The sequence below is a fragment of the Vidua chalybeata genome, chromosome 3, assembly GCF_026979565.1.
Source record: "Vidua chalybeata isolate OUT-0048 chromosome 3, bVidCha1 merged haplotype, whole genome shotgun sequence".
NCBI lineage: Eukaryota > Metazoa > Chordata > Aves > Passeriformes > Viduidae > Vidua > Vidua chalybeata.
The window spans coordinates 111,732,453-111,747,135 of NC_071532.1; the positions used below are offsets into that span (position 1 = coordinate 111,732,453).

At 47.2% G+C, this 14,683-nt stretch overlaps 1 protein-coding gene and 1 long non-coding RNA gene across 2 annotated transcripts in view; one reads left to right on the forward strand and one right to left on the reverse strand.

Moving 5' to 3' along the window:
- The window catches only part of ELP3 (elongator acetyltransferase complex subunit 3), an 89,615-nt gene that overhangs the window by 2,105 nt on the left and 72,827 nt on the right, over positions 1–14,683 (forward strand). Inside the window, exons 3-7 of the mRNA XM_053937844.1 lie at positions 283–421; positions 1,973–2,043; positions 3,893–3,956; positions 5,130–5,198; positions 5,875–6,029. Coding sequence (XP_053793819.1) covers positions 283–421; positions 1,973–2,043; positions 3,893–3,956; positions 5,130–5,198; positions 5,875–6,029 — 498 coding nt within the window. The remainder of the gene's footprint in view (positions 1–282; positions 422–1,972; positions 2,044–3,892; positions 3,957–5,129; positions 5,199–5,874; positions 6,030–14,683) is intronic.
- On the reverse strand, positions 2,913–5,120 carry LOC128785371 (uncharacterized). Its single transcript, XR_008429854.1, has 2 exons — positions 4,982–5,120; positions 2,913–3,361 (listed from the first exon to the last, which is right to left on the reverse strand). It is a non-coding gene; the product is annotated as an uncharacterized LOC128785371 (long non-coding RNA).

Genomic DNA, 14,683 nt, shown 5'->3' on the forward strand with positions numbered 1-14,683 from the left:
CAGGATAAAACCAAACTTAGGGGGCAAAGCCAGGATAAAACCAAATTTAGGGAGCAAAGCCAGGATAAAACCAAACTTAGGGGGCAAACACAGAAAATCAAACCCGCTGGCAGCTGTGAGGTGATTTTTGGGGTTTGTGTTTAATATTCCTGCCTGGGGAGCAGAGCTGGGGGAGCCTGCCTGCCTCTGTGTGCAAACCAGGGCTGCTGGTGGTGATCTGGGCGTGGGTTTTGGGTGATTTGGGGTGGATTTTTGGTGATTTTTGGGCGTTTCTGGTTGCAGGCTGAAGACCAAAACCTCGGCCAGGTACGGGCTGGCGGCGCAGCCGCGGCTCGTCGACATCATCGCGGCCGTGCCGCCGCAGTTCCGGAAGGTTCTGCTGCCAAAGCTCAAGGCCAAGCCCGTCAGGACGGCCAGCGGGGTGAGAGAAAAGGGATTTTCCCTCCTTCCCCCACACCCTGCCTGCTCCCAGCCCAAAATTTGGGTTCAATCCCCACCCAAAACCAGGGTGGGGAATGCCCGGAGGCCTTGCTTGCCTTTTCCACAGGGAAATGTTTTGGGGGGAAGGTCCCTTCCTTGGAGGTTTTCCTGTGCTTGCTGCATCCCTGGAAGTGTCCAAGGAAAGGTGGGATAGAGGATTTAATGTTGGGATTGGGATTTAAGGTCCTTCCAACCCAAAATATCCTGAGATTTCCCTGAGGAGAAAGGGGGATTGTGTCCAGGTCGCTGTGGATCTTCTCAGCAGAGTGATTAATGCAATTTACTGTAAATCACCTAAATCTCCACATCAGACCACAATTTATACTGAAATCAATTATTGTCCATATCAGACCCCAATTTATACTAAAACCACCTAATTCTTGGTATCAGACCCCAGTTTGTACTGAAACCACCTAAATCTCCATATCAGAGCCCAATTTATACTGAAACCACTCAATTTTTTATATCAGACTCAGATTTATTCTTAAACCATCAAATCCTTCATATCAGACCCCAATTTATACTGAAATCACCTAAATCTTATCAGACCCCAATTTATACTGAAACCTTCTAAATCTCCATATCAGACCCCAATTTGTTCTGAAACCACCTAATTTTTTATATCACACCCCAATTTATACTGAAACCACCCAATTCTTTATATCAGATCCCAATTTGTACTGAAACCACCCAATTCTTTATATCAGACCTAATTCTTTGTATCAGACCCCATTTTATATTGAGACCACCTAAATCTTCACATCAGACCCCAATTTATACTGAAACCACCCAATTTTTTATATCAGACCCAAATTGGTACTGAAACCTCCTAGTTTTTTATATCAGACCCCTAATTATTTATATCAGACCCAAATTTATACTGAAACCACCTAATTCTTCATATCAGACCCCAATTTATACTGAAACCACTCAATTCTTTATATCAGACCCAGATTATTCTTAAACCGTCCAATCCTTCATATCAGATCCCAATTTATACTGAAACCACCCAGTTTTTTATATCAGACCCAATTCTTTATATCAGACCCCAATTTATACTGAAACCACCTAATTTTTTATATCAGAGCCCAATTTATACTGAAACCACCCAATTCTTCCTATCAGACCCCAATTTATACTGAAACCACCTGAATCTCCTTATCAGACCCCAATTTACTGTAAACTAGCTAATTCTTCGTAACAGACCCCATTTATTTATTATTTTATTAATTTAATAATTAATTTATTTATTAATTTACTGTTTATTTGTATTCTGAAACGTGAGAGCATTCAATGACGTTTAAAAGGGCTCGTTAAGGATTCCCATCTCTCTCTGGCTTTGTTTTCCCCTCCAAGGCTTTAACCCACCTCTGTTTCAGCAGGGAACACCCTAAAACAAATCCCCCAGCATCCCCCAGCACCCCCCCCAACCTTTCAAGAAACCCTTGAATTTTGGTAATTCCTGGGCTAATTCCTGCAATTTCCCTGGCAGATCGCCGTGGTGGCCGTGATGTGCAAACCCCACCGCTGCCCCCACATCAACTTCACGGGCAACATCTGTGTGTGAGTATGGAGGGCCCAGATGTGCCAGATGTGCCCCCGGGCTGGCACAGCTGCAGGCCCGGGGACGCCCCTGAGGGGCTGGGAAGGGTTTGGGGCACCAGGGGCTCAGCCTGGAGAAGAGGAGGCTCCAGAGGGAATTTTTTTCCCTGTCTGGAAGGCCCAGGTGGGATTGGGGTTTCTCCCAGGGGACATGAGAGGGGACAGCCTCTCCCCGTTTTTTACCTGTTAATGCCTCTGGAGTGTCATTAATTCCCTTTTATCTGCAGTGATACCTCCCTAATTTTTGTTGATTTTTAAATATTTCCGAACTGTTTCCTCCCTGTTGTCTGGGGAAAGTTCAACAGCAGTTTGTGACTGAGTTATTGTGGTTGGTTTTAACCAAAAGTGACGAGAGGCAGTGGCCTCAAGTTGCACCATGGGGAGGTTCAGGTGGGATTTGGGGAGCAGTTCCTGCCTGGGAAGGGTTTTCCATCCCTGGGCAGTGCTGGAGTCGCCATCCCTGCAGGGATTCCAGATCCCTGGGGATGTGGCACCTGGGGACACGGGTCAGTGCTGGGGAGGGTTGGACTGGATGCTCTCAGAGGCCTTTTCCATCCTTTCTGGGATTCCATGGCCCAAAAGTTCCTTTTTCCAGCATTCCTGGACAACCCCGGCGCTGCAGGAGCAGCCTCACCACACCAAAATCTGCTTTTTTTTTCACCTTTTCCTCGAGGGAGAAAACCTCCTCCTTTCATGACCCAAACCCACCCTTCCCTATTAGGTTCCCACCTCTGTGGTCATTAATTTATTATTATTTTCTTAATTAATGTATTATTAATGTCTTAATTAATTTATTATTAATTTTTTTTTGGCCTCCAGCTGCCAAAATCTCCTGTAATCAGCTCAGTTTTATTCAAATTAAAGAGCACGAGCTTGGCTTACCTTGAATTCTCTTCCTCACTTCGACTCCGTTCCCTTGAAATCTGATTTTGGTCATGCTTTTCCCATCTCTTCATTTATTTCCAAACATTCCCTGCCATGAATCCGTGAATTTTCCGTGTCTAAAACAGCTTGGACTGCACAAACCCTTTGCCAGCAAATTAACGTAGGTGATTTAATGATTAATTAATTTTATAATGGTGGTGGATGACTCGGCGTGAGCTGGCAGTGAGGAAATAAATCAATTAATCCAAGGAATAAAATATCAATTATCCCAAACAGGGATGCTCTGGTGGGGGTGGGATCTGCTCCATCAGGAAAATCCCCTGGATGCTCCCTCACCTTTCCCGCTGGAGCTGAATTCATCTTTGGAATATTTTATTTATCAAACAGCACATCCCTAAGATCAGGAAAAAAAAAAAAAATACAGCTGAGCTTTTTCACCATCAAAATGCTAAAATTCCCTAAATTTCTGGAAAACTTGATGGGTGATATCCCAATTTTACATCTCTCCATGACAAGAAAAAAAAAAAAAAATCACGTTCTGCACGGAATGAAGTGATGCTCTTGAGAGAATCACGGAAAACGTTCAAATTGTGAAATTATTAAAAAAAAAAAATCAATTAATCTGCGTGTAACTGTTGCCCCAAAACTTTATGGCTGCTCCCTAAAATAACGGAGCACCCCAGAAATATTTTCACGGATTTTCCTTCCAGAAAGTCTCACTGGGTTGTTTCAGGTCTGAGCTGCTTTTGGACGTCCCATTCTCATTAAAATTAATTTGAAGGAATTAAAATTTGAATTTTTTTGCATTGTCCATTTGCTGTTTGTAAACCCAGGTGGGCTCAGCTCCCCCCAGCGTTCCTGGACACCACAGAAATTATTGGAATTTTTTGTTTAATTCCTGTTTTCTCTATTTTTTACCCTGCAGGTACTGCCCAGGGGGGCCTGACTCTGATTTTGAATATTCCACCCAGTCCTACACAGGATATGAGGTACTGATTTCCCTGGTTTTCCCTTTTTTTTTTTTTTTTTTTTTTTTTTTTTTTTTTTTTGTTATTCCAACCTTCCTTAAGCCTGGCTTTGGGTTAGGCTGGGCTTTATTTCTGCAGCTCACTCGTGTTGCAAGAATAAAGCCAAAAGTAAATACAAAAATAAAACCAAAATCAATTTTCATAAACTTCAGGATCTAAAGCAGCTCGAAGTCTTGGAGTGAAATTCTTAATTACAGTAATTACTGATGAGTTAAAATTTTTAAAAAATTGTCTAAGAAGGGTATTGAAACACTGGAGTAGAGATGTGGAGAGGTTCCTACAGGATTTAAAAAAGTAAAAATTTTGGTTAAAAATCCTCATTTTTTAGCTGTTAATGCCTCTGAAATTAAATTAATTCCCTTTTATCTGCAGTGATAAATTTAAATTCTTATATTTCCAAACTATTTCCTCCCTGTTGTCTGGAGAAAGTTTTAACAGCAGTTTGTGACTGAATTATTGTGACTGATTTTAACCAAAAAGCTCAAAGCTGTGGTTGGGATGTGAAGCAGGAAAATGAGGTGAAAACCAACTGGATTAATTTGGTGAAAATTCCTTTTAGAGTAGGAGTTTTTTCTGTTCTACCTCAGTCATTTAAATCTTGTGCCATGAAGGAAATAGGAAAAAAATGGGAAATACCAAGTGAATCCAGGGTACAAAAGGTGCTTGAAAATCCCCTTAAAACATAATTAATAGGCTTCCATCAGCTGGTGATAGAAAAAAAAAAGAGTTTTTAGGGGTTTTAATTGAAGGAATAAGTTTAATTTTGAGAATATTTGAAGCCCAGGCTGAGTCTAGAGGATGGTGCCTGAGGAATTGGTAAAAACATTTTGTGGTTTTTGTAAGGCTTTTGTGACTCGCTGCAGAGGTTTCTTAGCTGTTGGAGAACACTAAAAATGGAATAATTTTGGTGGTTTTAGGTCCTGTTGCCATCTCAGGGTAAAAATGTTATTTTTTAAAAGAATTTGAGGAGCCAAACTCGTACTCACAATTTTACAGAGTCTCGGTTTGTGGGTTTGGAGGCTTCGGGTCAGTCAGGATTTGAAGTTCTCAGCATGCTGAAAGTTGGATTTTGTTCTTTTGTGGGGGGGGAAAAACGTTTCTAAAATGAATTTTTTGGTGGTTTTTTTTTTTCAGCCAACATCCATGAGGGCCATCCGGGCTCGGTACGATCCCTACCTCCAGACGAGGCACAGAGTGGAGCAGGTACCTTTTTCCTTGATGCAAAAAAAAAAAAAAAAAAAAAAGAGAATTATTTCAATTTCTTGGACTGGTGGGCTGCAAAAATTAAATTAATACATTTTCAAGTGTCCAGCTCTCATTTAGAGAGTTTTGAACCTCTCCTAAAGTCTCTGCTGTGCAATGCCTGATTTTTAATCATTCCAAAATTATTTTGTTTGGGTGATTCTTGGAGAGTTGGGTGTGAAAAGTTTCTCAGTCCTGTTCTGCTTTGATCAGTTCCCTCTTTATCTCCCAATCCATTGGAAAATTCTCCATTAATTTGGTATTTTCTCCCTCAAGATTTTAAGGAGAGTTCGTTCTACGTGGATTAAAGGAGATTCAAGGAATTTTTTTTTCGCCTTTTTGGTCCAGTTTAGGTCGTTTCAAACCGGAACCTGTAATTCAAATAATTCTGATTTTTCAGGAAAACCCTCTACAATACCTGCTCTGAGTTCTTACAGTAAAAAAAAAAAAAGACTTTTGAGGGTTTTTTTTGCAAAGGAAAGTGATTATTAAAAAAAACCTACACAAACCCCTTAATTTCTCACTCATAAAACAACTAAAAAGGGAAACGCAGCCTAAGAAAATCAAGGATTACAGAGAAATCTTTTGGATAAATCCCCCACTTACATTTTTTCCTGTGATATTTTCACTTTTTCAGCTGAAGCAGCTGGGCCACAGCGTGGACAAAGTGGAATTTATCGTGATGGGTGGCACTTTCATGGCTTTACCTGAGGATTACAGAGATTATTTCATCAGGAACCTGCACGACGCCTTGTCGGGTCACACTTCCAACAACGTGGCAGAGGCCGTCAGGTGAGGAATTATTTCCAGTTTAAACTGTTTATCCTTTGAAAAAAATGAAGAAAATTTTTTTTTTTTTTTTTTTGAGGGGATGTGTTTTTGGGCACTGAATATTTACAGCTCTGTTCAATTTTTTGGGCGCCGAATATTTCCAGCCGCTCTCTGCAGAGCAGCACCGGGCAGACCTCCGGAAGCGCAGGAAAAGCCAAACTTTTTCCCCTGATTTTTTTTTTTTTTTTTTTTTTTTTGGCATTCCAGGCAGCTCTGTCACGCCTCATCACCCTGATTTGGAGTTGTGACGAATGCCACTGGCCGCGGGATTTATTCTTTATTTTCTGCCTGCAGCTGGGGAGGGGGAACGTCAGGAATGACTCAGCCCCGAGAGCGTCAGCGCTCCCGGCCCCTTCCAGCCCCAAACCAGCTCCTTGGGTGTCACATTCTCATTTGAACGGCTCAGAAACCACAGCCTGATCCATCCAGGGGCAGGAAACGCTCAATTTTCAGTGCTTGGTGGACAAAAAAAACCAAAAAAGGCTTGATGTTTTGGAGCTGTTAAGTGAGCGAGCGTCCCTCGGGTGGGTTGGGTTTGGTGCCGCGTCGTTGTGGGTTTTTTATTTGTGACATTATCCAGCCCCAAGAGAAGTGATTTTAGAGCTGTCACCTCCAACAGAAGTGATTTTAGAACGGTCACCTCCAACAGAAGTGATTTTAGAACCAGTCCTTTGTATCTCAAAGCTGCGACTTAATTCGGTTTTTCCTCTGGAGGGCACCAAACACTTCTGCTGCTTTTCTTTGCTTCTTTTTTTTCTTTTTTCCTCCCACCTCTCGTGTCGCTCTAAGACCAAACAAAAAAGCACCCTGCTGCTCTTTCCAAGTGGGTTTTATCGAGATAAAACAGCAAACAAGTTGGGCAAAGAGTTTCTGAAGGGCACGGCTCCTCGGGGAAGGAGGGTGGTGGTTGCAGGTTGTCCGTTCAAATTACTGCTGTGATTCACAGTGTGGGAAGTCTGTATTTTTTTTTTCTCTGCTGCAGGTGTGTTAGCTGATTTTATTGGGCCTAAAATAATTTTTCAAGCTGCCTGGCCTTTGCTCTGCAGATAATAAGGGAACTATTTCTGCCACAGCAATTTTAAAGGCAAAGTGACTCCGTGGAGTCAGAGCAGCGCAGATCGAGCAGGGGTGACAAAAATCCTGCCCTGGCAGCGTGTGGGCTCCTCAGCAGATAAATAAAGGTTTATATTTTTAACATAAAACTCACGCTAAGCGCTTGGTAAAAGGAGTTCTGTGGGAGTTACTCAGGTTGCATTTCCTACATGGTGGAGAAAATGGGGCTGGAGATGAATCAGAGCTTTTGCTTTTTGTGCTCCTGGAGCTCGGTTGTTGCGCTGTGTCACTGCAGCGTTGGTTGGGATGGTCGGGGACACTTGAGCTGAACAGTCAAGGTTGAATTTATTTCTTTCTGTGGCGAGGATTCAGCTCCTTCAGCACTTCCAGCAGAGGCTGAGAGGAGTTCTGAGAGCTTTTTCCCTGCTGTGGTGTGCTGTGGGCGCTGCACTCAGCACTCCCCTGGCATCTGAAAGGGATCCTGGAGGGTTTATTTCTTGGGCAAATGATTATTTAAGTTTAGATTTCGTACAGAGATTGCTTCACGTGGGAAAGGACCTTCAGCCAGGTTGGTGCTGTTTGCCAGGGCCTTGCTGGTGCCACCAGCTCCCAGATCTCCTCCCTGGTGGCATCCTGGCCAATCCCTGGATTCTGGTGGGTCACGAACCTGCCTGGATGAAAAACCAGGAGTGTGGAGGAGCAGAGAACAGGCAGCAAGGAAAAAACCCCACTAAATTACAGATGGAACTGAAGGGAGATGCTGGCAATGGCCACACGAGCTGCTCTGGGGATTTGTGGGATGGTCAAAAACTTTCTTGGAAAATGTCCAGATGCAGGGGCTGCTGTGAGGATTTTTGGCACCTCTCTCAGGACTGAGGAGTGGTGAGGAGTTCTCCCTGCTGTGTGCTGTGGGCACTGCACTCAGCAGTGCCCTGGGATCTGAATGGGATTCTGGAGGCTTTATTTCTTGGGCAAATCATTATTTAAGTTCAGATTTTGTAAAGAGAATCATTCATATGGGAAAGGACCTTCAGCCAGGAGAGAATCACAGAATCCTGGCGTGGTTTGGGTTGGAAGGGACCTTAATTCATCCCTGCCACAGACAGGGACACCTTCCACTCTCCCAGCTTGCTTCAAACCCCAATTTTCCCCCTTTTTACCCAGTAATTTCTGGGTTTTTTTGTCCCACACCCGGGCTCTGCTGTGCTGACAGCGACGCGCCGACCCGACCTGAGGGATCATCAATCTGGCACCCTCCTGCCGACGTAATTTTCAATTTTCTTCTTGTGATGCTTCATCTCCATCAGCCCTCTGAGGCTCCTGGTGCCAGTTAATCTGATAAAAACGATGTGATTCTGTGTGCCAGAGCCTGCCGTGGAGGTGGATCCCGTCCCTCACTGGGGACGGGCACTGCGAGCCCGGATAAAGAAATCATCCCTCGAACCAGCTTGGATTTCACCCGAAATCCCCTGAAATTCTGGTTTTCTTGCAGATAAATGCGTGAACTCATCGACCAAAAGTGTGCTTTTTGCAAAGATAAACAGGGAAACTTCCAGGCTTTTTTCACAGCGGCTCCGTTGAGAGCGGAGGAAGGAAATGAATTCCCTGGGTTTCAATATTTCTGCAGCACCTCCCTTTTGGGGTAATAAACGCTTTTTTACACCGTTCAGACAGAAATCTTTGCTCGAGGTGCTTGGGTTTGCTTGAGAAATAGGTTGGCCGAGGAGTGGGTAAAGAATTGCAGAGCCAGGGGGGGATCTTTGTTTTTGTGTGCGAGAGGACTGAGAAGTTTTAATTTTTTTCTCACTGAGAGCACCACTTAAGAATTTCTGGGCCCTTCTGGGTGCCTGTCAAGCCGGGCTGTGGGCTCGCTGATAAGCTCCCCTTCCTTAGGAGCAGGTTTGCAATTATTAAGGGATTTCACGATCGCTCCAGGACGGATTTTTCTCCCTCTGGAGAAACTCATCTCTTTGCCCGGGAGCTGCTCCCATCAAGGCCCGAGTGTTGAGTTGATTGCGGCTGCTTTTGCTCTTGGCTGAGGACAATCAGAGCCGGGGAAGGTGTAGAATGCACATGCAAATGAGAATTGCTGCTCCTCTCACCTGACCCGTGAGTCATGAGGGGTGCTGGGCTTATTGAGCTGCCACCGTGAGTCACCGCAGCAGCCGGGAGCTGACTCCTAATGAGGGAACGCGCCCGAGGAGAGCTTTGGGAAGAGCAGGGAAATCAGGGATCTGCATCCCTGCGGCTGCACCAGCAGCTCTGCCTTCTCCTCCTGAGCCGGGCTGGGAGAGCTGGGGGAGAGAAGGATCCAGGGAGAGCTCAGAGCCCCTTCCGGAGCCTGAAGGGGCTCCAGGAGAGCTGGAGAGGGACTTGGGACAAGGCATGGAGGGACAGGACACAGGGAATGGCTTCCCACTGCCAGAGGGCAGGGATGGATGGGATTTGGGAAGCAGTCCCTGGCTGTGGCCCTTGAATAGCATTCCCAGAGAAGCTGTGTCTGCCCCTGGATCCCTGGGAGTGTCCAAGGCCAGGCTGGAGCAGCCTGGTGGAATGGAAGGTGCCTGCAGCTGGTTGGAACTGGATCATCCCGAAGGTCCCCTCCCACCCAAACCATTCAAAACCCAAGTCGTCCACGATTTTCGCAATTTCTGTGATTTCAGTGTCTTAAGAGACACGGAAATAATTTATAATTCTTAATTTTTTGCTTCACGAGCCTGATGTTTGGTAAGGCTGCCTGTGACAGAGTGAGGAGATAAGCCACGCTCTGCAGTTCAAGTCGCTCCTGTACCTGATATTCCTGAGACAACATCCAGGTGCAGGGCAGACACAATTATTCCCACAACAGATCCAAAACTGGGGCGTCGGCCCCTTAAAAAGCTCATTTTTCCATATGGAATCCCAGGACTCTGAGGGGTCGATTGCTGCCTTTGATTCCTGGTGGAGCAGCTCCCGACTCCACCTTTTCCTTGGATTTCCATCGATTGCCGGTTCCAGGAGTCCTTTTGTGTTCCAGCATTATCTGTGTTCTCCCTGTCTGTGTTCTCCCCGGAGCTGGGGAGCAGGCAGCAGTTATCCACAATTATCCTGGTGGGGAGGGAAGTTTCCTCCAGGTATCCCAAAAGCCGGATTGATTTTTTTGGGAAGAGGACAAATCCGAGCTCTGCTGAAAGGGAAGACACAGAGGTTGTAAATAATCAGAGTTTAGGACCTCTTCATCCATTGAGGGGGGAAAAAACCAAACCCTGGCGGTTCCTGCGGTGCTTGGTTTGGGACGTGGAGCTCCAGATTCCTTTTTAAATCTGTCTCTGAAGAGGCCGGATCACGGCAAGCCGTGCCAGACGCGCTTGGTGTGATTAGCAGAGGACGGGGTTTGTGGAAAGATCGCTGTGTAGGAAAGGAAAAAACTTGGAGGGCAACAGAACAGAGGGGTTGTGGAGGCTGGAGATCCTCAAATCCCACCTGGATGTGATCCTGTGCCGCTTGCTGCAGGCTCGAGGTCTCCGGAGGCCTCTCCAACCCCAGCCATTCTCACATTCCCACGTTAATTTCAGCCATTCTTCTGATGGAAGCTGCAGTTGCTCCAAGGAATCCTGGTGGCTGCAGGCAGAGGGCAGGGCTAGGTGGGATATTGGGAAGGAATTCTTGGCTGTGAGGGTGGGGTGGCCCTGGCACAGAATTCCCAGAGAATTTGTGGCTGCTCCCGGATCCCTGGAAGTGTCCGAGGCCAGGCTGGAGCAACCTGGGATAGGGGAAGGTGTTGGGGTTGGAGGTGGATGAGCTTTAGGGACCCTTCCCACCCAAACCAGTCTGGAATTCTGTGATTGTGAAGGTTCAGCAACGCCTGAATTTGCTTTTCAATATCGAGGAACAAACCTGCTTTTAAAAAATGGCGCTTTATAAAGTTGATGTCTGTTCTAAACTACCCAAGTAAGACTTCTGGACCTTTTCTGGGAGACAGGTTCCTTCAGGGCAGTCTGGGCTTGCTGGTGCTGCATTTTAACCAAAATTCAGCCTTTTTGCTCGGCTTTTAGGACGCTGTGAAATCTGTGGGGTAACGAACGAGCACGTTGAGCCTGTGCCTGTATTCCACTGACCCCAGAGTGAGAAATCCTCCCGGCCAGAGGTCAGAGCAAACCCATTTCACCTCGTGGCTCCTGCAGGCAGCGAAGAAGCTGCCCTGCAATTCCGGAGCTCGTTCCACTAATGTCTCTTAATTGAGCTTCCCGAGTGCTAATTGTGACTCCAGCAAAAAACAAGCCAGGCTTTGAGTCACTCCGCAGTGATTCATGCTGGGGCCATCGAGTGCTTGCTGTTCTCCTCTTATCTACCTTGACCCTCTGCTCCAGGTGATGCTTCCAGAGCAGGCAGCTCCTCACCCTTCATCTGCCACAGCTCACCCCGGGGCAAATCCAGGGAATTCTGGGGAGGAGAGCGATTTAAGGAGCTCCTTCTCTGCCCGGGGGAGCGGGAAATTAAAAATTGCCGGTGTTTGACAGTCAGCTCCCACCCCTCACCCTGCCATAATGAGTGGGTGCAGTGACAGGGAGGCTCTTGAAGCTCCAAATTGCCGGGTTCAGCTCCAATTCCAGCAGCAATTTTGGGATGTGGGGACTCACCACCGGCCCCGTGTCCCCTCCCGTGCCTGGCTCCTGGCAGGAGGAGGGGAATAGCAGGAGGCAGCAGCGTTGGAAATTGCCGATGGCTGGATCCATCGGAGCTTGTCTGTCAAATCCCTCTGGACATCCGAGCGGGCCAGGCAGGAGATAAGTGGCTGTTGTTTTAGTGCCAGATCGTTTACAGCAGAAAATCTGCCTAAATTCCCTTTTGTTCCCAGAGATTTGCAGCCCAGCTCCTAATAATTCTGGAGAAACAGGCAGATTTTTCTTTGTTTCCAGCCTTGGATGTGGTGAGGCACTGGCACAGATTTCCCGGGGAGGTGGTGATTCCTCATCCCTGGAAGTGTCCGAGGCCAGGTCGGAGCAACCTGGGGTAGTGGAAGGAGTTGAGGTTGGAATGGGATGAGCTTTAAGGTCCCTTCCCACCCAAACCATTCTATATTTACCATTAAAAACTGTTTGTCACTGCGTGTTTATCCCTAAATGCCTTCGTAAGTCTTGCAGAATTTAAGGAATTTTACCCCAAAGCTGTCTGGCCTTTGTTGCCATCCTGGGTGCTGCTCATTTCCTGCTGCATCTTGGAGTCGATGTTATTTGGAAGCTCTCTAAGCAAAAAAAGTCATTTCATCAGATCCTAATCTCGTGGCGGGGAGCTTTCCATCTTCTTTCCTTCCTCAGCCAAGGAATGGGATTGCTTATCCCGTTATCTGCCCTATTGCTGCTCCTCCTGCATGGGAGATATTCCAGTTTGGAATGGAACACATGAGGAAGCCAAACCCGCACGTTTTTGGCCGCGTGTGGTTTTGGGTTTCCCAAGGGGGGATGCTGGAACCAAACCCATCTTCCTCCAAGGATTCCGAGGTGTTCCCTCAGGAATTGGAGCCACCCCAAAATTAGCGGTGTTTGTAAATCCGCCTTCCATCCCGTGCTGCTGGAAACAGCATCAGCCTTAGCGGTCATGACATTGTCAGAGCTAAATAATGAATTTCCCTGCTTTTTCCTGTACGTTTTCAGCAAATTACTGCTGAACACCTGCCAGAGGGAATACTTTGCTCGTTCTTGCTGCCCCGCTGCTGTGTAATTTGGCAAAGCACAACAAGTTCTCCGGTGACCCGCACTAAAACGTTAATGGTGGCGTGGGATCCGAGCGGCCAGCTGGGCTCGGTGGCTGGAGATGGAGCTTCTTTCAGGGCTTGGCCACCTGTGTGAGTTTGAACCTGGCCTGGTGATTATACGGTTTTAATTCCAGTGGTGCCGGTGATCCAGAGGTAATGTCACAGAGAGAACGGGGTGCCGTGCATGAATAACGTTTTTGGGTTAATTCCCTCGTTATTTACGCCGTCCTAGGGTTAATCCCCTCCTCATTTACACCACCCTGCAGCTTGCGGGAGCGGGTGGCTGCTGCGTTCTGATTTTTCCAAGCAGGCACAAACTCAAAACATTACCAATTTCCCCGAGCCGCAGAAGGACGCGAGCGATCCGAACCGATCCTGCCATGCCCTGCAGCGCTGACGGGGGACCCGCTCTCCCCTCTTCCAGCAGAGATTGCTTTGCAGCCCGGATGGAAATGAGCTGGTGAAATAGGGAGATGCTGTTTATGGTTCCCTCAGCTGTGCTCTGCTCGCCTCATTGACGCCGTAAACCCGGAGCCGCCGCCTTTCAACGGCGCTAAATTAATTTGAAAGAAAACTCATTTTCTGGTGACATGGTGGGTGCAGTCGGCGCGGAACAAAAAAAAAAAAAAAAAGAAAAAAAAAGGAGGTTTAATTTCCATACTTTTCCAGGGGGGTGTCGAGCAGGGGTTTTGCTGCAGCTTTGGGGAGCGCTGTGCCAGGCAGAGCAGGGGCTGTTTGGTTTGAAATATGCGTGGCAGCCCCGGGAGTCTGCGCTTCTCATGGCTCAGAAAGTTTGGGAAGTTGGATGTTGAAAAGCTGGAAGTGCAGAGCCGGGGGGGGTGTTTGTGCAGCCTTGGTTTGCTCACCCTCTCTCTGGGCCTTGGGTTGTGCCGCGACCTCATTTTTTGACTCTCTCTGCACGACCTTTTCCTGCTTCGTCTCCGGAGACAGTTTGTGCGCCGCTCTGAAAATTCGGAAATCCGCGGGAATTTGTTCCTTGGGTAGGAAAAAACCTCCCCTTTTTCCTCTGGCAGCTCTGGGGGCAGGTGTGGGTTCAGCTGGCGGGTTCAGAGCTCTGCTCAGGTGTTCCTGGTGGGCCCTTACAGGAGGTGCAGTCATCCTGCTCCGGCTGCCTCGCGAGGTGAGAGGATCCCACCCCGAGCCTTGGCTCCCCTGAGGACTGGGACAGGAGCAGTTTCCACCTCCCATTTCTGGCTCCTTGAGCCAGTCCTTGCTGTATGGAAGATGCTCCTGTGTCTTCCAGAGCTTGGTTCTGTTCTCTTTTCCAGATCACGGAATCGTGAAATAATGATAAGTTTAGAAAGGACCTTTAAGGTCACCAAGTCCAGCAGCACTAAACCACGTCCCCAAGTGCCACATCCATGTTTTTGAGCACTTCCAGGGCATGGTGACTCCACCACTGCCCTGGGCAGCTTGTTCCCACTTTTTCTAGGGATGGAATTATTCCTAACATCCAATCTGAACCACCCCTGGCACAACTTGGGGCCGTTCCCTGTCGTCCTGTCACTTGTTCCTCGGGAGGAGAGGCCAACACCCACAATCTCTGCTTTTCCCCACCTCTGGGAAGACACAGGTGATCTTTGGCTGTCTCCTCTGTGTTTTTCTGACTAAAATCCAGGTTGTGCCAGTTGAGGGGGTTTTAGCCACGACAGGGAATATTTCACCTCTGCCCGTCCCAGGAAGTTGCTCCTGGGGACAGCACATTGTCCCTGGAGCTGTGAGGGATGGCCGTGCCCGAGGATGATGCAGTTCTGAGCGACTGCAGCAGCTAAAAGCTGAAATAATTTTCCAAACAATGACTCAACCA